General features: G+C 40.8%; 1 protein-coding gene across 2 annotated transcripts in view; it reads left to right on the plus strand.

The window, feature by feature from the left end:
- LOC116815952 (glypican-5-like) overlaps positions 1 to 25,757 on the plus strand; it is a 630,803-nt gene that overhangs the window by 153,905 nt on the left and 451,141 nt on the right. For both annotated transcript variants that reach the window (XM_075068568.1, XM_075068569.1), the window contains exon 3: positions 6,733 to 7,427. In XM_075068568.1, the coding sequence (XP_074924669.1) occupies positions 6,733 to 7,427 (695 nt within the window). The remainder of the gene's footprint in view (positions 1 to 6,732; positions 7,428 to 25,757) is intronic.

Below are 25,757 nucleotides of genomic sequence, written 5' to 3' on the forward strand. Positions count from 1 at the left end.
TGTCCCTTTAAAAACAGGATATCTGGTCACCCTAGTATGCAGTGTAGTTGCAGCCATGTCAGTTCCAGGATATTAGCGAGACAAGATGGGTGAGGGTAATGTGTGGCTTGAAAGTGTCTCTTTCACCAACTGAAGTTGGCCCCATAAAAGATATTACCTCACCCACCTTGTCCCTTTCAGTAAAAGTTTGTTCTTTTTTGTGCCATGCATCAAGTATTATTTCTTATTGTGCATTAGCACTAAGAACCAGCGGAGAACCCTAGTGTACAAAATAATCAGCTGCTCAACGCTGAGTTTCTATACCGACAGTGCATAAGCAGAGACAGTCTGGAATCTGTAATGACTTGGCTGATCTCCAGAAGCTAATTTTAAAGGACCAGCAATTCAGATGGGAAGTTTCCAGAGGTGAGCTGTGTTTGATCAGCTGTGTTGGGCCATCACAGACACAACGTCAACCCCACTGTCAAGTACATTCTGAGCATGATAAACAACTTGAGCAAAACTCTCCCCATGGAAGATGTCATTGCTTGGCTTTCATTAAATAGTCACCAGTGAGCTCATATAGTTTTAAAATTCAAAAGTTGGCTGAAAACATCCTGAGTTTCACATTTCACATGAGCTCAAATTGAAATGGGCAGGTAATGAACCTGAAAATAAAACTAATTTCCCCTGCATATTTTAGAATGAGAGAGAGGCCCAAGGTATGAAATTTGAGTCAATTTGAATGTCCCTTCAAATTCAGGGGCATTCCATTCCAGGAGTTTGCTTCAGACTCATCTCTTGTCGTAATAGAAACGACTAGTAAAATTGTGTTGAACATTGCTGTTAAAGGGCTGGATCCAAAGCCTGACAGTGTCTTTCTGTTGACTTGAATGAGCTTTGGATCAGGTTTAGAATGATCTTTTGCAAATCTACAAATGTCTCCAACACTTTCTATTAGTCTCCACAAATGAGCACCCGCTGCTTCAGATAAGCGGAAAGCATTGTAGTAATTTTTAAATGTCATACAACAAACTCCACAAAGTAAATTAAAAGTATATCATTAAAAACTTTTCAAACAAGATGATCAGCTTGCTTCCTTTGTACAATCCGAGTGGAAACTGTCCATTGTCACAGAACCCATTCAACTGCATGAGGCCCCATTATTCTTAATTAGAGGGCTAAGGCTATTCAGCCAATCTAGTGCTTTCATAGTGTTTTATAACAATGGAAAAAAACATGCAGATTTCCTTCCTTCAAGATTGTTGAATGCCTAAAATGACAGTTTTCATTTTTTTTGTTGTCGTTGAATCAAATGTCATTTAATATACTTATAGCCCTTCACCACAAATCTAAAATGAACAAAAATATTCTTTTCATACTGTGAACTTGGCACATTTCAGTTTAGTTTCCAGGAGGTATGATCTACAATTGACTTTCTTCCCATCACACTAGGAAACAAGTGGCATTGTCAGAAACATTTCTGTTTTATTACATTTTAATTTTTGTTTTTATGGAGTGCAGAATTTTCACAATAAAATGATTAGAAACAAAGTGTATTGTCCTCTGCTAACAACCTACTGTCCCAATAAAGCTGGTGAAAGCTATTTTACTAGTTGAGACCCTTGGGGCAGGCATTATCATTTACTGTCTATATAGCACCTTGTACAATGCGGCCTCTAGTCAACATGGTAATTTCAGTGTTAAATAAGCTCAGTTTCAGAAGAATGAGACTGTATGGCAATAATGATGTGAACGTTAGAAGCAGATTGATAGTCATAGCACAATGTCAACATATTCCACTATTAACCTTGATCATAAACTTACCTTTAAAGTGCAAATACAGGGGGAGATTTGAGGAGTTTCGTGCTCAAATCCTATTGACTTTTAATGGGATTTAGATGCCATTTTGCCCTTTCTGACTTTGAAAATCTCCCTCTACTCACTGCTGTCATTTTTCATACACTGTTGTTTTAACAGAGGCTTAACCGCTTGAGCTACAAAAACTACAACTTAGTCCTAAATATTTTTAAAACAACATTGTTGTGATCTTATAGCATAGTGGGTATGGCCTGGATCATTCAGTGTCTTAGACACATGCTTAATTTTAAGCCCATGAACAGTTTCTTTGACTTGAATGAGCCTGCTTATATGCTTAGTTAAGCACTTGCATAATAGGTTGCTGGGTCAGTACTTGTGTTGTGAAGTGTCCATGCTGGATGCTTGATTTTTGGTTTCAGTCCTTTGTTCTTCATGTTCGAAAGGCCAAGGGTATGGTATAGAGGTGAGGGGGCAGGAAAGGTGCTATTTCATTCAACTGTAACTTCTTAGGGATGCCTTAGACTGGCTCTTAAGCATGTCTCATTCAGTCCTGTTTGGAGAATGGTTGCAATACATGATTAAGGGTTAGATATGTAAAGTGACAGTGCGGGAATCTATTGGTGCTGCTATGACATGGGAGAACAATCCTTATTCCCCCATACTGCAGATATAAGGCTCAATATCATTAACAGAAAAGAACACAAATGGCCCTTAATGCTTTCCACATTTTCTTTTATTAACATATTTGTTTTGAATGGTTTCAGTCAAATGAAAACTGTTCAGATTTCCACTAGAATAAAATAAAGCAAACAAAACACATTAAATAGGGGTGTCTTGGCAAAGAAAATATATTTTATTAGCACAGTGCTATGTAGTTAACTATGTTAGAGTTAAGATTGTGTCAGTATTTCCATTATAAACCCCACTTGTAGAATTTGGTAACATAGCTGTAAAAATCTGCTTCAGGCTGAAACTTGGCAAACCAGGGCTCTGCCTGAGAGCAAACTTTTTCTTTTCAAACCAAATTCTAGCTGGATTCTTAAGTTCTAGGATTTAAAAAAAAAACAAACAACCTTCCATGATATTAGTTGCTGTAATACCATGAAGATGGCTGGAGTGATTCTGATGCAGTTGTTCCAATCTGTCAGATGAAAGACAAGCCCGGGTTTAAAAAATAGTGGCTAAAATACTGATTTACACAGTGTACTGTGGGACACCGTGAGTTAGCAGCCAAGTTAAATTGTACCCTTTGCTGTCATGAGTATTCAGTCCAATCACCGAGGGAGTAGTAGCACAGGCAGCCATAATACGGAAAGGCACTGTGCAAGCTTTTCAACATAGTTCTGCAAATGCATGTTAATCCTGGCCTCTACCACCCCGGCTACACCTCTACCGGGCCCCCCTATAAGAGAAAGTGCAGTTTGTTCCAAATGTTACCAGACTACATGACGTTGCTATGATGAGGTCAGTTAAACCTGTTAAGGCGAGAGCCTCAGCCCTGGTGTAAAGTGATGTAGGGAAAAGATCAGCTATAGATTGTTTTAATTGGATGTAATTTTGTTTCCTTGGTTGTGATGTGCAGCAAACTTCTCCCCAAATCCTTCCCCATCCCCCTCCCAAACAGCAGCTAAAAGGCAAGTCAAACAGAGGTTAATATTGAGAAAGGAATTGTCAGAGTGATAGCTGCACCTACATTACTCCACTACTCGTCTGCTGGGGCCCTCTGTAAGCCCTGATCTACGATGCGGGAGTGGGGGATCAATCTAAGTTATGCAACTTCAGCTATGTGAATAACGTAGCTGAAGTCGACGTACTTAGATTGACTTACCGTGGTGTCTTCACCATGGTAAATCGATGGCTGCTGCTCCCCCGTCGACTCCGCCTGTGCCTCTTGTGGCAGTGGAGTACAAGAGTCAACGGGAGAGGGCTTGGGGGGTCAATTTATCATGTCTAGACTAGAAACGATAAATTGATCCCCAATGAATTGATCACTGCCCGCCGATCTGGTGGGTAGTGTAGCCATACTGTAAGAGCAGTTTGTGCTTTGATTTTATTCTTTAACCCTCCCGTGAAGTGTTGTTTTGCAAGAAGCAGCACGCTAGTCATTGCGAAATAGAAGCTTTAACGTTTACCTCTCAAGCGCTCTTTGAGCTACTGCTCAGGCTTATCCAAAGTTGTTTTTTATATGCCAAGCTTCATTCAGTTTTCAGGGTGGAGAGAGGTAAATAGTGGTGTCCTCCAGGGACCAGTACTATTCAGCGTATTCATAAATGATCTGGAAAAAGGGGTCAACAGGGAGGTGGCAAAACTTGCAGATGATACAAAACTACTCAGGATTGTTAAGTTCAAAGCAGACTGTGCAAAGCTACAAAGGGATCTCACAAAACCTGGTGATTGGGCAACAAAATAGCAGATGAAATTCAATGTCAATAAATGCAAAATAATGCACATTGGAAAACATAATCCCAACTATACATATAAAATTATGGAGTCTAAATTAGCTGTTACCACTCAGAAAGAGATCTTGGGGTATGTCTTCACTACTGGCTGGATTGGCGGGCAGCGATCGATCCAACGGGGATTGATTTATTATATCTAGTCTAGATGCGATAAATCAATCCCTGAGCACTCTCCCATCAACTCCTGTACTCCAGCTCGGTGAGAGGTGCAGGCTGAGTCAACAGGGGAGTGGCAGCAGTCAACTCACTGTAGTGAAGACACCACAGTAAATAGATCTAAGTACGTCAACTTCAACTACGTTATTCACTAGTCCCACTAGTGTAGACCAGGCCTTGGAGTCATTGTGGATAGTTCTCTGAAAACATCCGCTCAATGAGCAGCAGCAGTCAAAAAAGGGAACAGAATGCTGGGAATAATTAAGAAAGAGATAGATAATAAGGTAGAAAATACCATATTGCCTCTATATAAATTCCATGGTATGCCCACATCTTGAATACTTGTGCAGATGTGGGTGCCCCATCTCAAAAAAGATATATTGGCATTGGAAAAGGTTCAGAAAAGGGTAACAACCATGGTTAGGAGTATGGAACAGCTTCCATATGAGGAGAGATGTATGAGACTGGGACTTGTCATCTCGGAAAAGAGATGAATAAGGGGGGATATGATAGAGGTCTATAAAATCATGACTGGTGTGGAGAAAGTAAATAAGGAAGTATTATTTGCTCCTTCTCATAACACAAGAACTAGGAGTCACCAAAATGAAATTAATAGGCATCAGGTTTAAAACAAACAAAAGCAAGTGTTTCTTCACACAATACGCAGTCAACCTGTGGAACTCTTTGCCAGAGGATGTTGTGAAGGCCCAGACTATGGCACAGTTCCTCAATGGCTGTTAGCCAGGATGGGCAGGGATGGAGTCCCTAGCCTCTGTTTGCCAGAAACTGGGAATGGGAGCAGGGGATGGACTGCTTAATGATTACCTGTTCTAATCATTCCCTCTGGGGTACCTGGCATTGGCCACTGTCAAAAAATAGGATACTGGGCAAGATGGACCTTTGGTCTAATCTAGTATGGCCATTCTTATGTTCTTATTTAATCTTCATTCTAGTACATATTCACTTTCCACATCAAAAGTCCAAATTATTACAAGTGTATGTTTTATAAACCTGAATAGTGTTTAGAGGGATGTAAATGGCTTGTGTTTCTGTCTTTTTGATGCATGATTTCAATAGTTCTATGGGGGTAGCAGCTAGATTATGTGACATGGGAAGCAATTTAAACACTAGCCCAGGGATTGGCAACCTTTGGCACATGGCTCACCAGGGAAAGCACTCTTGCGGGCCAGTCCTGTTTGTTTACCTGCTGTGTCCACAGGTTCGTCCGATCGCAGGTCCAACTGGCAGCAGTTCGCTGCTCCAGGCCAATGGGGGCAGCGGGAAGCAGCGGCCAGCACATCCCTCGGCCTGCATCGCTTCCCGCAATCCCCATTGGCCTGGAGTGGCGAACCGCAGCCAGTGGGAGCTGCGATCTGCCGAACCTGAGGCTGCGGCAGGTAAACAAACCAGCCCGGGCCCTGACAGGCTGCATGCCCAAGGTTGCCGATCCCTGCACTAGCCAATGGTTATGTATCAAGGAGTGTATTAGTCACATGGCATAGAGTTCTTAAGTTATTTGTCAAGTCATTTCAATACGGTAATATTTGAGAGTGAAGATGTGGTCTAAGATGAGAGTCTCTATAGACTGAAATATTTAGTCTTTTAAGTGATTTTTACTATCAACTTGGTTTTTTTAGACTTAATATTATAAAGCTTCATCACTGAGTCTGATAATGATACAGACTGCTGAATGACAAGACTGAGAGCGAAGTGTGAACAAAGATACTATGAATTAGTGAACAAGAATATTCCCTCTTATTAAATGCAAATATTATAAAATTTCTTATACTGCATGGTAAAGCAATTATTGTAGAACAGAGTTCTTACAATTGCAGTGCATTTCATCATAAAGCAATCCTACCAGCTTGCCTTACTGTCACATAACAGCAAGACATAGGTTGCATTGAAAGGTATTTTGCTGATTCAGGAATTTGATGCTTAATTTCTTGGTTCACTTGTACTTGTTACTAGAATGTCAGACTGTTCATTGTAAGCTGGAGATATGTCATTTATTGGTCAAAAAGAATGTTGCTTTGGAAATGTGCCAAATGGACCTGCCCACGTACAATAGCAGCTACTAATGCTGTGTGGTTTGCCTTGCCAAGTATTGCCCACAGGCCTGAACCAAAACCCATTGAAATCAATGGGAATATTTCCATTGACTTCAATTGTCTGCGGATCAGGCACTAAAGAGTCAGAATCTGGTAATCTTGTTGGGGAAATCTGCCAGACTCATATAATTTTATTATCAGTGTCCCTGTGCATCAGTAAGTTATAAACTACTTTTCTATCAACCTCTAACATGTCTGTTTTGCAGAGGCCTTTGAGTCATTGCTTCGCTTTGCAGAGAATCATACAACCTCCCTGTTTGAGACGGCTTACAGAACCATGGCAAAAGAAGCTGCAGAGCCTGTCAAAGAACTTTTTACAGACCTCTCTCTGTATATTTTGGGTGCTGAGACTACAGTGGAAAATGCAGTTTTACGGTTCTTCGACAGTGTCTTTCCTTTGGTTTACAGTCGGCTAATAAACCCTGGAATTATAGATTTATCAGAGGAATATACCGAGTGTCTACGACTAACAAGACAAGACATAAATCCCTTTGGACGTTATTCTAAAGAAGTGGTTACAGAGCTGTCAAAATCTCTTTGGGCAAGTAGGATGCTAAACCAGGCCCTCAATATGGGCATTGAAGTGATAAACACAACTGAACATGCCACTCTTACAAAGGAATGTAGCAGAGCACTAGTGAAGATGCAGTACTGTCCACATTGCCAAGGACTGACACTAATCAGACCTTGTGTGGGATATTGTCTAAACGTAATGCGAGGCTGTTTGGCCAGTGTGTCAGAGCTGGATACTCAATGGAGGGAGTATATCTCCACACTGGAATATCTGACTAATGAAATGGCTGGGTCGCATGATCTGGAACTTGCACTTCTGGGAATCAGGAATTCAATCAATGAAGCCATCCTGCATGCACAATTGAATGGGCCGCAACTCTCTGCCACAGTAAGTACCCCTTAATTGTTCTGAAGTTCACTTTTTGGCTTTCCTTATTTGATGAATGAACCTCTGATCATTTCATGTTTTTGTGTCAATTGGCAGTCAACAAGAACATTGTCAATAGTACATGCATATATCACAGATAATGACTATGGGATTTAGTAGCAACTGACTTAAAATGAAATTAAGACAATTGTAAACTTTCTGTGGAATTTGCTAAATAGAGAATTTAGAGTACTTTACAAATCTGGTCAATGTGTGGTGGGACTTCAGCTGCACATTTGCATGCTAGAACTCCTAGCAACATTTGCAGAAGTTACATACCAGCTGAGGACTTTTTAACAAAAAAGACAGGGAGATTACAGTGTGGGGTATTTAGGAAAGTGGGATTGTGAGTGTAACTATCTCTTTTTGCCAAGAATTCCTAAAAGCACTTTCATTAGTGCTAAATATCAAGCTATCAGGAGGAAAAAACCAAGAAAGATGGGGGGGTGGGGGTGGGGTAACAGTAGCATGGTATGATGACAATCAATAGAAAATGGATGGGGAATGGAAGAGTGGTGAGATTATTAAAAACGCTATTTAATGTACATTTACATGAGTGAAGGCTAAAAATATGCTGACAGAGGATCCATCTTGTATGGCTGGTAGGATTAGGGAGGCAGAGCTAGGGTGTTAGAATTACACAATAAATAATGGCAACACATAACTGACAAGCCTTCTGATAAATTGTTCAAAACTGGGCCAGAAATTATTGAAATGACTATTGATGCAGCTGGCTACACTTGTATGAAGTCCAACACCACCGTCAGTAAAGAATCATGGCAACTGTGCTCAAAACAGGGTTGAGACTAATCTAGGAAAATTCAAATTGATCCCCTTGACTTAGAAGAAAAGGAAACCATACTGAGGACAAGTGAGAAGGAAATGAGTTGCAGAGCTTTAGAAGGTTAATTCCTGTGCTGAACTTGGCTTACCATATGATTTAGGGGGAAAATACTTGAGAGATTAAAGAAAGGGGAGGCATAAAGAATGCAAGTCCAAACCAGGAAACTTTGTGCCAGATGGACATGCCAGTGTGGCAAACCTAAGTGTTTATAGTTTAGTGCAATAGTAAAGATATCAAATTCAGCAACATTTTCAATTTTGAGCAGATAAGGCAAGACGGAGCACAAATGAAAACGTAAAAAATAAGAATATACTATATGATTAAAACATTCGAGGCATTGTTATGGTTCATGTTGTCTTAGGCTCAAGAATGTTTTCTTCAATCATACTTGAATTTGTGGAGACATTTGCTGCTCTGTTTGGCATACAAGGATAAACTCAGAACATTAGGACACTGTTGTGTGGTTTCATGAAATGATCCATGATGGTGTTTTCATAGGCATCTTGTGCAGTGTGCATGAGCCATGGAACTTCCTTCCATTTGACGATGAGTCCATGGTAGCACCATAGGGCATTGTATGCTTAAAAGAACCCCACCCATACCCCAGATACTTGAAGAACAAATTATCCGTGTTAGATACCCATTCCACTCCTCCATCCTGATGCCATTGTTGTGATACATGAGAGGTAGATATGGTGATCAAGATAATTTGTATATTTCTATGTATTGTATAAGAGGCGCATCTGGTCACTAGGAGAACTACAGCACATAGACCAAAATCTTCCCTCAGTCAGATTCATACATCAACACTGACTTCCAAGGGGGTAAATGAGAGCAAACTTAGGCTTTCTAACTATTGCAGAAAAAATGACTTGACACACACATTGCATTTGTTGTAGGAACTATTACATTTTAGCATGCATTTTTATGTCATATTGCATTGCATTCATCAGCACAATAATCAGCATGCTATAATATTGATGTTTAATGTTGGGGACGGGGAAATACACAACGCAGGTGAATATCAGATAATCTAGGGTCTTATCCTGCACCTTGAAGTCAATGAGAATTTTCAGTGGAAGCACAGTTGGGCCCTCTGTTAATCCTAATATTAGTGTCTCATCTGAGTCATGCATGATTCCCTTTCATTAAATTTAAACATTTTCCTTCAACTTTCCAGATGACCTCAGCTAGATAACTACATGGAATTCTTTACTCTGCTTTTCGAAGATCTTCTCATTTGCTTTCACTAGGGGAATCTCAGTGTACAAAGAAGGCTGTGTATTCTTTTTCTTTATTATTTTGTGGACTGATCTTTAGGCGAGCAGAAGAAATGTTGTGTTTTGAAGATAGAAAGTATACTGCAGTTTGTGTTATCCTTAGTCATCCACTCATTTTAGTTGTCAGTAGGGTGACCAGCTGTCCTGATTTTATAGGGACAGTCCTGATTTTGGGGTCTTTTTCTTATATAGGCTCCTATTACCCCCTACCCCCATCCCGATTTTTCACACTTGCTGTCTGGTAACCCTAGTTGTCAGATTTCTGTAGGATAAGATAATATTTCTGTGACAGAGCACATTCTGGTATTTTGAGTAAGCATGCAGTCTGATATTGGTTTAAAACTTTCACGATGAATTACAGGGGATAACCATTATTTAGAGGATTAAGCCCAATTATGCTCTATTTCCTTTAGACAGGCTAGCTTCTCTGAAGAAGAAATGGATGAGAGTTCTGGCTACGATTTTAGAACTTCCAGCTGTGTGATGGCTGATTAGAATCCTGGGGCCTGATCCTCAAATACACTCATTCCCCTTGACGCTGCTCTGACAGTATTTGTATCTGTTATATTGATTTATTTGAAACATGCTTTCACATACATACATGAACTACCCATTCCTTTTTATATCACAATGTAGTGATCATTTCATATTTAAGCAGTTTATTTTTCAGCTTCAGGAAACCAGGAGATGTAGATCTTTTATGACAGCAGTGTCTGTAACAAGCACAGTACTTCCATCAATAGTAAATACTTTAACCATGGAAAACTCAATCCAGAAGCAGAGCACTACTAGTCAGTTTCACTTATCCTGAGCCAGCCTTAATTAATGCACCTTCTCTTTTAGGAAACATTTACAATTTTTGAAATAGCCCCATGGAGCTTACATGCTAAAAAATAAAGTTTCATATTAGTGGATTGGCTAACTGACAATGAATAATGGGAAGCTGGCTATTTTTCTACCATGTGGGAAAAGTGTTAAGTAAACCAATAAAGTGCTTACTATACTTTTTGCTCAAGAGAAACTTATTTCATACGTGTAAGAAAAAAAAACTCTTTTCATGAATGGTCCATAACTTCCTTGAAAGTGGCCTATAGTGATCTGGTTCATTACAGCTGAAAGACTTGTCGGATTCACCTGGATGGCATGTGTGACAGATCACCGTTAAGCTATTCGTATTCTCTTTCTCTTCAGATTCCTACAGAACAGGCAGTGCCATTTGTGCAATGAGGCTGGCATACACCCAGCTACTTAAACTATTACGAGTCTGCCATGGGCTGCAGCATCAGCAATCATAACCATTATTTTCTGTTTCATCTGCTGGAATCTAATTGTGTGTCATATTGAAAGGAATGTTGACTGCCTCATGGTGCCAGATATGTAGCCCCAGCTTGTACTTTTGATATCACTTTCACTGAGGGTTTCCTCTTCTCCTTCCCCCTCCCTTTTGTTTTTGCATTCTAAAGCTAGACACTTTTTTTCTAATACATAAAATCAACCTTAGTTTTGTGGTCCAGTCCTTGTATTTCATGCATCAGTAAATTTTTATTATTTCCTGCAAGGTGGAAGAAAGGTATCCCTGAACAAAATGCTAATTAAGGTGAAGCAGGACTGAAATGCATGCTGCCACTGGCACCTGTGGGAACTGTACACACATTGCTTATCCAGGGATAAGTCAAATTCCCATATTCACTGACAGTAAAAGGTCACTGTCCCTAAAAGATGATGATTAAAGAAATAATGGCTTTCAACAAAGCATTTAAAACGTGCTTTTAGTCCATTCCTATTCAGCAAAGTGCATAAGCACATGCTTAATTTTAAGCACGTGAATAGTTCTGTTTACTCCAGTGAAACTTAAGCACATGTTTGTGCATTGATGAATGGATGCCACAGTCACAGCTGTATATCCATTTTGGGTTAGTAATTCTTGGAAATAAATCAAACTAAGGTAGTATTGCAGCTGTTCATTGGGGACTGATAGGGGCTTGGTTGTGGAATCCTTCCTCACATTGGTGAACAGTTACTCATGCAAATCGATATGTACATTTCATACCTGCAAATGATGCCATCAGAATGACTCGTGAGTAAATGCTCACCGAGGTGAATGAGGGTTCTGCAGTTGGGGCCAATGAGATTAAAATCTCATGGAACAAATTCATTCCTAGTGCATCTCCACTGATTTAGAGTGAATTCAACCTTATGCCTTTTTTTTGATCTTTCTGCACATTACCTTGGAGTGTTCAGTCTGATATAATATTTTTGGCAGGGAAGAGAATATTTGCTAAAGGCTTAAGAATTAAAGTAGTAGGGTAGTAATAATTTAAAGGTTCTCTCCTTTTGAGGTATAAGGAGAACATCAGCATTTGCTTTTTTCTTGAGTCTGCTCACTTTCGTTCCAGATTACCACTACTTATCCTCTCATTTGCAGCTGGGTCTGAATGGAAGGATGGTCCAGTGGTTAGAATACTAGTTTGGGGCTTGGGAGAGCCAGGTTCAATTCCTTGTTCCTCCTTAGACTTCCTGTGTGACCTTGGGCAAAGCACTTAGTTTCAATGTGCCTCAGTTCCCCATTTGTAAAAAGGGAATAATTGCTCTTAATAGCTCACAGGAATACTGAAAGGATAAATACTATGAGAATTGTGGAGTGCTCAGATACTACAGTGATAGAGACCATATAAGTATAGTATAGATAGATTTTTGCCCAGATGAACATGCTGTGCGTTTGCTTCCTGTAGAACCACTGTGGAAGGAGGAGGTTGGGATGGGGCTGCCCAGGTGGGTCCCAGGATCAATCACTCATGGGACCCAGATGGGACCCTACCATATGCTGTCTCATACAAAGGGATTTTAGGGATGGGATGGACTTGGGCTACACAAGTTAATGCAGCATGTGGACATGGGAGAACTTGCCCAGCTAGAGGTTTGACCTGGAGTTCTGAAAGATGGTACTGTCTTTCTCTGTCATTGCTCAAAGTTAATAGAATCTATGTAGATTATAAACAGAAACAGATATATCCTTCATCTGCATCCATTCATGTATTGCCCAAGAAAGTATTAACTCTGACCAGAAGTCAGACTTCCTCCTGCAGGTGCATGGTGTGGGGATCATTGGGCCAGGGGAGGTCAAGATTCTGTGGAGTTAAGGCTCCTTGTATTCTTTGTCCCCCACATATGCCCTTCTACAGGGCTAAATGCAATCTGGCCCTTTTGAGTATGGCTGGACAGTTTAATGGAGAGTTCTGTTAATATTCAGGAGTTGAAAATAGAAGTAGAAAATATTTGACAGCCTTTAGAACTGTAAAATTTGTCTAGGGCAAAGTTCTGCAGTCTCTACACAGGCAAAACTCCCACTGATCTCAGGCAAAACACCTATTGACGTCAATAGAAGCTTTGCCTGACAGCTTGATCCTGTGTGAATGCTGATAAGTAATGTGTTGTAGCATTCATGGGTCAGGCTACTGAGCCATGGTGGCTTTTCTGTTCACAATCCAATAAGGTGGGCATTGCAGGCTGGTGGGCTGGCAAGGACTCTGTGTCTCATCGATCTTGGGAAGCATTGAGCTGCTTGCTGTGAATATAATGTTCTCTTAGAGCCCTTGGACACATTTCTGTGCCAGTGGCTGGCTCTCATGGCTGGCTGCCCAATTCTCAGATTTTTCTAAGTGCAGCCATTAAGCACATTTGAGTGAACCAGCCAAGCAAGTTAAAACAGGCTGGTCAGTGCATCATTTGCAATCACTGGGTTCCATTTAAGCACTTAAGATCGCAAAGTTGCCAACTGTTATGTTTGGTGTTTTTTTTAAAGCCACAACTGCTGGAGTCATATGACTACATGAAAATATCAGCTTTCATTTAAAATAATAATAAAAAACTCTACAATTTCTAATGCTGCTACTCATCACTGCTCATTTCATTGGTGCAAAGACACAAATGAGTTAGGAACCCAACTCCCATTGATTTTCAGTGGGATTTGGACACCTAATGCTCTTTATGCCTTTTGAGAAGCTTGCTGGTGAGGTCGACAGGTTTGTTCATATTGCTGAGCACCAAGCATGTTTCCCTATGCTATCTACAAACCTCTCTGCGTAAGTGTTGGGCAAATGCTGAGTGCTAGTGTCACAGGATCCTCTCACCACTATGGACACCTTCTCTTGGTCGCTCTGAGGATTAGCTCCATCCAGAGGCTGTGCCGTCCTCTGATGGTCTAGTCCCCCCATTGTCCTCGCTCACTCTGCGGCCCCTCTCACTCCACTATGGTCCTACCCTTCCAGGGCATCAAAGTCTTTTGAAAGAAACTTTCTCAGGCAGTCCACTCTCCTCTGCCTGGCCTGTACTACTTCACCAGTGGCTAGTAGGGAAACCCAGGGGCACCCTCTACTCCAGGTTCCAGCTCAGGTATCCTCTGATCAGCAGCCACGGTCTGCACTATCCTGTGCTTCACTGCTTTTCCCCTGAGCCTTTCCTACCATCCTGGCTTCCCACTCTCTGAGTTTGCCAGCCCAAACTCCCTCTTCTCAAGGAGTGACTCCATAGTCCCAAACACAGCTCCCTTCACCTATCTACTTCCCTTCAGCCCTCAGCTGCTTTCAGATACTGGGCTTTATGCAGGCAGCTCCTGTTCCTGTCCACCTGAGCATCTTCTCTAATTAATCTCTGCTGCCTGGGACCTCCTCAAGATGGAGGCCACCTTAACCGCTTCAGATCTTGTGTGGGGTGGCCACAGCTGGGTGTCAGTGCTTTGGCTCTTCACTTCTTGCAAAAGCATTCAGTAGCATGGAAGACCAAGCCCTTCGTAAGGAGTGCAGGTTTTTGTCCACAGAATATCATTGTAAAATTGAAATAATGTGGATTTATTGGATCTAGTTATTCATTTCAGAAGACCTGTGCATAGGCTCATGGGTCCACCCTTAAGGTTTTCTTTGTAAGATCAGGGTCTTAAAATCCAAGATTCAAAAGTGTTGATTTGTATAGCTATATTAGGTTTATTTTTAGAAAGAGGAAGTTGATAGAATGTGGGAAAGACACATGTTCCTATATCTGGATTGTTCTTTGTGCTTCATAAAGATTCTATATGGATACTTGGGTATTTTCTTCTTATCACTACTTTAATACCTGAAATTGGTGTATAGGAGAGAGATTGTGTCGCCTTAGAATCTCATCTAGCTCCATTGACTTCAGTGTAGCTCTACTGATTTACTCCCTCTGAGGATCTGCCAAATTGTATTTGCTGTGTTGTACTAAAGAAAACAGCTGCTGACAGAGAGCCTGATGGAGTGTGATCATAATATCATAGGTCAAATATTATGAGAAGGCAGAGGGATCTCTGTGACCTGAGTTAGTTAATTACCTGGAGAGGGACAGGCACAATTAGAGGGGCTGAGAGTGGTTAGGGAGGTTATGCTGGGAGAGTTGTGAGAAAAGAGCTAATCTTGCTGGGGGGAAAAAATGAGAATGGAGATAGGATGGTAGTTAGCAAATGAGAGATTTTTCTGAAATGTAAGTGACAATTTTAAGGTGTCAGGGAAAGATCCAATGAAAAAAGGAGTAGTTGATAATGGTGATATAGGAGTCGATTCAATGTCAACGGGAAACTTTTCACTGGCTTCAGTGGGAGTTAGGTCAGGTGCATAGTGAACAAGAGTAAGAAAGTAGGAGGGGTGGATAATTGAAGTTGACAAGGGATCTAGTGAAGACTGGGTGTATTTTAAATGAGATTGGGTTGACTTCAGCAGTGACAGAAGCGGAGAAGTAAAGATCTTGTAGTGAAACAAGGATGTGCTTGGTTTGGACTAATCGTTTCAGTAGTGTTTCTTTACTTTCTTGAAAGGGAAGTTAACAATCTTCTCCTGTTGCTCCAAGCAAGGGTGGGAGGTGAAAGTTGTTTTAGGCATTGGTTCCTGAGGTGGTGATTAAGGAAAGAAAGTAAAGTGAGCATTTAGCTAGTGAGCTGGGCTTTCCATGTTCCCCAGTGGATATTCATTCCCATTGTACCCCCCATCTCTCCAGTCACTTGCAGGTGGACACCAGTTCATAGAGGTGGTGGCCCAGTCAGCAGATTGTGCAACTGAGCGTGTGAGATCAGAGGCTGTGAACTGATCGCAGGCTGAGCAAAGTATAGCCTTGAAATGATGGATAGATAAATCTGAGCAAATAATGTCAATGAGAATCAACAGCAAGATATAATTTATAGGAGAAGAACAAGGGGTGGTGGTGGTGGGTTCCTTAGTCTCCTTCCCTTCTAGGTAGTTTTAAAAGTGGCATTCATCCTACAGATGGAGTAGAATGTCAACCCAAGATACATGTGCATCTGTCTTCTCTTTTTCTATAAACTTATCCATAAGGGTTTTAAAAAATATTTACCTGACTGGTTATATGACATCATCGCTAATGTTTCAATTTTGAAATTGCCATAGATGGATGTAGTATATATAGCATTGGCACTAAGCTTCTAATACATAGGAAACAGAAATACCTTGGCACAGAGTCAATGATACCATTAAGGGACAGGCATGGGAGATTAGTGATGCATGAGGCTGATAACAAAGAGAACCCAAATAAAAATAAATCTTTGCCTTCTCCTATGCGATCACCTCCCAAAATCTGTGATACATTTTCCTGAAGGTGAAAGGGAATTTAATTACCCCGAAGAATAGAAGCCAGACAGAATTTGTACAAGTGAGCAAGTCATTTAAGATCAGATTGATTACTTCCCAAAATATTAAAGGGAAAATAAGGGCTTGTTAGATTGGAAATCACTAGGGAGAATGCCTGATATACAGGGCTATATGTGAAAGGTGATGATCATTTTTGGATTTTAATCCAAAAGTCATGCACACACAAAAATAATTTGTCCATGGATGATACTTCATCTACAGTCTAAAAGAATTACACAGGTTTTGGGTTGTAAAAACTTTACATGGCAGGCACCCTTCAAGGAAGAATTTAGAAATTTTAGAACATACCTGAAGTACATCATTATGCCATTTCCCTTCTGGGGTTTCTGAAAGAAAGCTAGAACTGTGTAGACGCACATTTCATTTACTGCAGTGGTATAAGAGCCTCATCTTTCAAACACTTATTAGTGGGTGTAATGTTTACCACCATGATGACTTAACTTTGCATCATCATTACCCATAGAAAAGAGAATGCAGACCAAGATATATTCTCACTGAAAGAAACTATATTGCCATATGTGCCCTTAGAGCTATGTAAGTTATGTCAATTTCCCCCCAATACCAATCATACTAAAGTTCATCAAGGAAAAAATAAATGTGTTTTAATAATGGCATATGCAGATTTATATGTGGAGGCATTATTATTGCTTTCAGTCAGTTAATTCTGCTCTTCTTGGCCAAATTAATATTTTGAGAGTTTCTTCTTGCAAGGTGACCTCAGTAGTCCCTTCTGGCCCTGAGTCTCCTCAAATCCATCTTCCTGAGTTCTTAACTACCAGCCACATTGACTAGTGCACAACTGATACCTGCTTGGGATAAAAAAAACAAAAAGTTTATTTAATAAAACAGTTATTGATTCAAAGACGAACTAGTAAGGAAAAGCAAATGCAGACAAGTGAAACAGAAAAAAAAACCCATAAAGATGCCTCTCAGGCGTAACACTTCTCCAGTAGCTAAATTCCCTTCTCCAGTGCAAGTTGCCTATTGCCTCTGAATAGTTTCCCAGCATGCCCTCTGTCGTAGAGGGAATCCAGTGCTTTATAGACAGCACCCCGCTTAGATGCTGACTCTCAGTTTCCGGATAGCTTTCACTTCAAACTCTTTCTCTTTTAACAGGGTTTTCAGGTTTTTTCCTTTTTCTCAGGCTATGACCTGGTCTGCATTCCAGGGTTAGGTCAATGTAAGCTGTCTTGTGTCAGTCTCGCTGTGGAAGAGTTGTCACCTAAATTCGATTCCTGCCAACATAAGTGCCTCCCTATGCTGATTAAATAAGACCACCTCCCTGAGAGGCATAGCGTCAATGTAGTTAGGTTGACACAGTGTCAGTATAGACACGGCATTGTATACACTGACTGTTACTGGCTTTCAGGAGCTATCCCACCATGCCCCATGCTGACAGTACAATCAATACAAGTGCTCCAGGTGAGGATGCAAACTTCCGGTGCAAGGAGCCCAGTATGTGCACACAAGCAATTTAATAACTGTGCTGGCTGCATGGCGAAGTGAGTTAGGTCGACCTACTTTTTTAGTGTAGACGTGGCCTGTGGTAATTCATGGCTACAACGGAGCAGGGGGGTTTCCCAAACTGGGGTTTCTTTTCAGTTTCAAGTTGTTTCGGTGTTTTCCCATTAACCTGAATGGTCTACCATTGTCTCGGTTGCACAGTGCTAGCTGCTTGGGGCCGGTTTTGTGTGAACACCTGCCTGGGAGGTGCCCTTAATGCCTGATTTTCTCCCAACACTGCTACGAGGTGATGGTGTAGTTAAGCTATAGATTCAATTACAATTTTCTATACATATTCACATTCCTGTATTCATAACCATAACCTGTATACAGATCTCCTAGTGACGATCAAGTTCAGGCCATTACAAGCTGTCATAGAAGACCTTCCTTGGCATATTTTTATACACAATAACATTGTCTACAGGCAGTTGATTCAGACCTGCTTGTTCTCCCGTTGGAGTGTCTGATCCTTGCTTGTCACAAATCCATACCCAGGCTGCAGAGGAAGGTGAATAACTCCCAATGTCCTGACAATCTGACCAGGGAGAAAATTCTTTCCTAGGCAATCAATTAGACCCTGAGTATGTGAGCAGGGAACACCAGCCAGGCATCTAGAATGGATTCTCAGTACCACCTCAGGGCACTGGTCCATCCTGTGTATTGTCCCACCTCCAGCAGTAACCAATCTCTGATGATTCAGAGGAAGATGAAAAACACCTCAAAATATATCAAGCCAATGGTGCATCAGGGCAAAAATTCCTTCCTGACCCCTGCAGGTAATGGGCTGAAGCCTTAAAGTATGAGACTTGCTCATAGTTATTAGCTTAATGCAGAGCTACACATATTAAGAGCATGTTGAAGGCAATACAGGCACGCTTGTTCTCCCCATGACTCATGAAGAAAGAGAATGAAAAGGGGGACTCGCAGACTCCGTGGCCAGAAGGAATCACCATGACCCCCCAGCCTAACTGCTTGCACACACAGGCTGCAGAATTTCTCCCTAAAGCTAGATTAAAACATACCCATTAAAAAGATGTTTAATCTTATTTATAGGCTCTGAGAGAAGGCTAGTTCACGGCCTCCCTTAGTAAGCTGGTCCAGTGTTTAGTCACCCTTAGAGCTAGGAAAGTGTGTCTTATTTCAAGGCTGAATTTGTGTAACTTCAACTTACAGCTGAATGCTTCTCTGGAAAGTTAGATTCTACACTTGACATAGAGTTCTTATGTGATACTGGGAAAGTCTTTTAAACCAAACTTTCCAGTAAGTATGTGTTCCTCAATTTCTTGGTGCCTGACCTGAGATTGTGGGGTCTGATTTGCAGAAGTGCAGAGCACTCAACATCTTGAGGACTGTGCTTTCAATATAGAAATTATGTATAATGCTAAGTAGTCTGAAAAATCCCATCCTAGGTATGACAAATTGGACACCCACATTAATGGATACTTTTAACTTTAATCCCTGTGCTTCAGTTCACCATCTTTGAAATGGGAATAATGGAACACTCTCATGTCACAGAGGTGTTGTGAAAATAAATTCATTAATATTTGTGAAGCACTCAGATACTATAATAATGAGCACCACAGAAAAGCCTATGAAGAAATTGTTATTTCTGTTTTCAGAACAGGATTTGAATAATGTGCAGTAAATAAGGCCTGGAGCCACACATCGAACAATGAGGAGAAAATCTATTGAATAGCTTCTCATTCACTGAGCACCACTCATCCTGTGTACTGAATGAGGCAAGCATCACGTGGGAAAAAAGTCTCCAGTTGTGTGTGTGTGGAGGGGGGTGGGTGGGTGTAATAAACCATAGATCACATCCAGCTACAGAAGATAAAATTCCTATATCACAGACTGGGCACTATCCGTCGCACTATTGTAAGGTGTCAGGGGAAGGAAAAAATGAGGAAAAATGATGGCCCTTGCAGCTTTCTTAATGGTTTAAAGAGATATATAAACTGAAAGAAACTATAGAGAGAGCTGGCTTCATTGCTGTTAGCACATAGCTAAGCATATGAATTCTATTAAGTCTTCTTACTGATCATGGCCTGAGAATTATCATCTTGATAATATTTAGCATTTTCACACTCATTATTAGCAGTATGATAGCACCTGGAAGACTCCACAAAGATCAGGGCCCTATTGTGTATGGCACTGTACAAACACACAGTCAGGGTACGTCTACACAGCAGCCGGGAGGTGTAATTCCCAGTGCAGATACATGTACATGGGCTAGCTGTGGTCAAGCTGGTGCCTGAAAACAGCAGTGGCTTAGGCTAGCCACCCATGTACAATCCCACCCAACCTTCTGGTGGCTTCACACCCTTGTGAAGTACTTACTGTAGATAGGTTTCAGAGTGGTAGCCATGTTAGTCTGTATCATCAAAAACTGCAAGGAGTCCTTGTGGCACCTTAGTGACTAACACATTTATTTGGGCATAAGCTTTCATGGGCTAGAACCAACTTCATCAGATGCATGGGTTCTAGCCCACGAAAGCTTATGCCCAAACAAATGTGTTAGTCTCTAAGGTGCCACAAGGGCTCCTCATTGTTTTTACTATAGATAGGTATTATCACCAGTTTACAGGTGGAGAGACAAACCCAGAGAGAGGAAGTCACTTGTCCAAGGCCACACAGTGAGACAGCAGCGGAGGTGGAATTTGAACTCAGGAACTCTTCCTGGTTTCCAGCATGGTCCTGAAGGGACATGTTCTTTTCAAAGAGACTGAAATGCCTGAATTAGAGAACTGGTATTAGTTTGGCTACAGAGTCAGAACCTGCTGGAGGGCAGAAAGTTGGAGGTAAAAATGAAATAAGTTTCTTAAAGCAAATTCAGCAAAGGACCCAATGTTTTTGGAGACAGTTATTTGGAAGGTCTGAAAGCAGTCAGGGACAGAAAAGGAGAAACAATTGTAGGAGAAGAGAGTGTTGTCAAAATAGTCACTTTTAGGATAATGAGTGTAGAGAAAAAGCTACCAAACATACAGCAGCAGGAGATGACTGTACAGTACCTTTATACATTTGAAGAGGAAATGGCAGTACTGTGAATAAAATAACTTTGTACTGAGTGAATTTGTAATAATGAAGGGTAACTGGCAGTCAGTAACTAACTGCTTGGGTAAGTAGATTGAGCACTGTCATAAAACAACTTGTGGAGACTGTGGAGAACACCAAGAACTGAACCCAGGTGCTTCCTTCTTGAAAGTTTACCAGTGTCATAGGATCAACACCAGCTGTCAACAAGTGTAAAACCACACTGTATGTAGTTTAAAATATCACATTTAATTTTTTGTTGCTAGATTGTTGAAAAGAACAATAGAAACATGCAGGGAATGATATGTTAATGCAATACCACAGGGAGGACACCCACTACGGATACCGTAAAAGAACTAATGTTGCAATTCTTTGAGGCCTTTCTTTCTGAGGAACAACCCGAGAACCCAGGAAATAGAAGCAATGTCCAGCTCCGAGTGAGGAACCCACATGTGAGTTATGAGGAACCAGAATTTTTTCCCTGTAAGTTCTGCCTATTAAAATGAAATAACTTATTTAAATGAATTTGTGACAGCTACCAGCTTGGCTGACGCACCAGGGATGTCCAGAACTGAAAGCATGAGCTGCTACATCTTGAGCTAAAGGGCCAAGACTAAATGAGCCTTTTACAACCTGAAATTCTCTGCAGATCAGGCGCAGCGGGGGGACGTGTGAGACACTCACCAGTGGGTTACACAGTGAAGGCTTTTTTGCACGAGTACTGCATGAACCCCTCAGAATGGAATGATTGAACTTTTTACTAAAGGTCAGGGATAGTATTCACCCTACATGCAAACCAGTCTTCTAAATCAATATTAAGCTTTTTGTTTGTTTTTGTGTTACATACTTGTTAAGACACTATTCTACTGTGATAGTCAAATAATGAAGAGTGAGATTTTCAAAAGGCCCCAAGGGAATTAGGTGTCCAACACATACTGGGATTTGTTGGTAGCGGTCACCTAACTTCCATTATTTTCTTGGTTTACAAGCATTTTGAACCCTGAATACTCCAGAAGCTTTTCTGGAAATTAGTCATCTGAATGGTTTGGTATATTTGCTCCATTCATTTCCCTCCATTTTCAGAAACATTAATTGAATCAGGAGTTACTGCCACAAATGTTTGCAGAATGTGAATTATGAGTTTTCACAAAAAAATAATTTTGAATTTGTAAGTGGGAGGGTTCTCATCAAAATTGTTTGGATGCTCATCCAATCGGAAAATAGATGCAATTTTATTTGATTTACCTGACCAATTACAATTAAGCAGCATGACTCAAATATGCCTGCTATTTCCAGAAAATTGCATCTGCTCTATTCTTTGTTTCCTTTCTTTGCTTCTGTATTTTGTTTGGTGGTGGTGTTATAAAATTCACATTCAGTCTATATGTGGTCCACTAAAAATATATGAGTGTTCCTCTATATTACAGAGGATCAATTGACACACAAAAAAAGAAATATTCATCTTTTATGGAACTGACTCTTTTTTTTCTTTTTAAGGCTGCTGTAGTTTATTAAAAATAATGGATTTCTGTGGCTGCAGTAGTTTGGAATTTTTTGGCACTTCTGTTTGTTGTGGTTAATTGTTGGTCTTATAAATTAACAAGGCCTCAGACAATGAAGGTAGAGTTGCTGGGTTGGGGTCCAGTCCCTGATGAAAAATGCAGTTCCAGCATATTGGCAGCTAGACTGCTTGTTATTCATTGTAAGGCATCTAGCTATGGGAGTGTTAGATGTTTGACAGTATTGAATAGATTCCAGTCAGCCATACAAGCTACCTCCACTGAAGTGGAAAGGACCATAAAATTGTTTTAGCAACAGCTAATTCTCTTGGGTCTTTTAGGGCTTTTTTTAACTGTTTGGTTGCCTGTAGATGATTTGCCAATTCATATAGTAAACATTCTCAGGTAGTTTGTATGGGCTTGTTATTGATCTCACATCTAATCTATCTTAGATTTTTTGCAGAAGCAAAACCTATATTTAAGCACATTTCCCCCTCTTTTTTTTTCTATTCCTGATTCTCTAATTATGTAGCATTAGAAACTAGAGTACTTTTTTGTTTTTGTTTTTTTAAAATTGACCTGGTATGAATAGCTTTCAATCTCATTGTAATCAAGGAAAGATTCAAGCAATGTGGATATGCTATTTTTCTCACTTGTAGGTATATAACAGGGGTTCTCTAACTGGGGGTCGGGACCCCTTAGTAGGTCGTGAGGTTATTCCAGGGGGTTTGCGAGCTGTCAGCTTCCACCCGAAACCCCGCTTTGCCTCCAGCATTTATAATGGTCTTAAATATATAAAAAGTGTTTTTAATTTATAAGGAGGGGGTCGACTCAGAGGCTTGCTATGTGAAAGGGGTCACCAGTAAAAAAGTTTGAGAACCACTGTTATATAACTTCCTGCCTCTGCTTGTTTCCTGGCCATTGAAAACCCAGCTAAGCCAGATGCCCCAGGGCCTTTTAAAATCAGCCTTGGGGAGAAATTTTATCCTTTTTGACCACTGGCTATAGGTATAGATGAGTCCTGTTGTTGTCCTGACTTACTTGAGAGTCTAGAATGGTATAGGCGCTAGATGTAAGGTAAAAAGGAGACCTGGAAGGAGCAGCCTATCATAGACTGAGATGAAAGCTGGGGACAGCAAAATCTATAATAGCCCAAACTATAAGAAGGAGCACTAGGAAGAATCAGGGTGAAATAGTCTTGTGGCTGCCGGAGCAAACCAAACTAAGGCTGGTAACAGGGACCTTAGAGAGGACAAGCACATGCTAGAAGCAAGAGAATCCAGGCCTCGGGGATGTTATTGCAGGGCTGGAGATTGAAAATGGTCCAGTCAGCCATCCAGATCCTCAACTGGTGTAAAACGATATAATCCACTGAAACACCAGTTGAAGATCTGGGTTAAGGAAGTAAAAGGAAGCCAAAGGCCAATAATGAATCTATGGGTGCAAGATTTGTATCTGCTGGGGTAAAGTGACCAAGTAAGCTTGGGACCATAAGCAGCATGAGGTGATTCTTCCCCCATCTGCCCCAGCTAACATTGTCACCTGTACCAAATTTTTCTTCCATGTAACAAAAAATATTTTAATTTATTCTATATTTGGTCAGAAATTGTTTTCCCTCCTGTTTTTTATTTCACTGCAAAATAATTATGTCAACATCAAGTTGATTAACTGAAATAAAAATGGTCTTCATCAGCAACTAGCCTGAAGGTAAAAATACTAGCTGCGCCAGTAAGACCTCAGCCAGCTGGCAGAATCACCACATCTTCTGTGTGCTGCTGGAACTAAACAAGTAAAATAAAGATGAGTACTAGAAAGTGTTTTAACTTAACAAACTATATTACACTGAGGCAAAATTTCTCACCACACGCTTTCAGCAAGATGACTGACCAAACTCTTCAGGGCAGCCCAAGAGGAACAGCTGTTTCCTTTTGTCTTCTCAGGTGCAGCGAATGCAATGTGCCGTGGGGGAAGGAGTCTTGGGATGTTTGCCTGCCTTTTTTATAGTTTCAGTCCACCTCTTGAAAAATATTTCTAGCTGAGAACCGGGAGACAAAGTCTATGTGGAAGGATGTTCACAGCTGTCTTTTTTTTCCCACCTGCTTCCTTTGTTTTTCCTTCCTGCTTCATGACTTTGTTTACTGCTTAAACGAAAATTAAGGCACATATTCCTTTGTTTAGAACACACCTGTTTGCAGACATCTGCTTGGGTGGGGCTGTGGGATTTGGAACATGTATTAATGACATCATACGGGGAGGCTTATAACTTTACATGCAAAGTTCCCACACACATTTTATCAGGACAATACTGACCAGAAAATTGTGAATTTGCAAATGATACCTTACAGGGCCTACCTCATACAAAGATTATTACAATAGTGTGTAGAGTGTGAATATGGGCAGTGTATTCTGTCACACATGCCCACCAAAGCATCCCAGTCTTTTTGCGTAGAAATGACATAAGGGTTATTCAAATATTATCCCCTAGCAACCTCCCCGAGATCTCATTTCAAAGCACAGCTATTATCTCTGTTAAAACTCAATAGAATTTCATCAGCGGGACTTGCAGTGTGAGTAAATTAAGCTGGATTTGACCCTTATGGTGCGGCCACATCTTTTTTTGATGTTCAGCTCTTCGTTGTCAGCTGCAGATTCGAAGAGTACTAGAATCTGACTAAACAAAGACATTTCTTTCAGAATCTGTGCCGAATGCTGACTATTCTGATCTTCAGTTTCCATGTTTGGTCAGGGATTCCTCCTGAACATGAGCAGATCTTCAAGTTGGCATTGCTGTGTCTTTCCTGTCTGAGAATGGGGTATCAGTCAAACAGAGGTGTAATAGGTTGGTTTTATCTGTGAGAGCCCTCTGGGCAGACAACAGTATCTCATCGAAGGTCTCGTGGAACTATGCACACTAGCAAATACAAACTGGAGGTGAGTGTATAATTCCAGCAACCATTAATAACATAAGTGGCCGAATTCACCTCTGTGTCAAAAATCTGTGGCACTGGACTGCCCAGACCACAGAACAGTATTCATCTGGCACAAACACCAGTGCTAATACAGATGTATGAAGACCGAAGGGTCTACTCCCCTATAGTATTTGATTCAAGGTGGTATAGGGAAAAGATCTTCATTTTCAAGTGTTCCAGGTAGTATATTAGGCTATGGTTAAATACTCCCAAGTACTGTATATGACAACTGGTTGGAATGGTAGTAACAGTCATACATGGATCAAGATGGGATAATTGTCAAGATAGTTATTTAGCTGGAAAGAGTTGACGCTGTCTTGGTTTCATTAAGAATTAATCCCTGCAATGGAGACTAAGTGGTCAAAGTATGCATGTCTTGGCTGAGATTCCCTTCATTCCTATGGAAATCACTTCCAGTGTCAAAAATACAGAGGTCATCAGCACATAGTTCTTGGACTGCATTTCAGGAAGGTCGTGTGTATATATTGAGCA

The sequence above is a fragment of the Chelonoidis abingdonii genome, chromosome 8 (genome assembly GCF_003597395.2).
Source record: "Chelonoidis abingdonii isolate Lonesome George chromosome 8, CheloAbing_2.0, whole genome shotgun sequence".
Taxonomy (NCBI): Eukaryota; Metazoa; Chordata; order Testudines; family Testudinidae; genus Chelonoidis; species Chelonoidis abingdonii.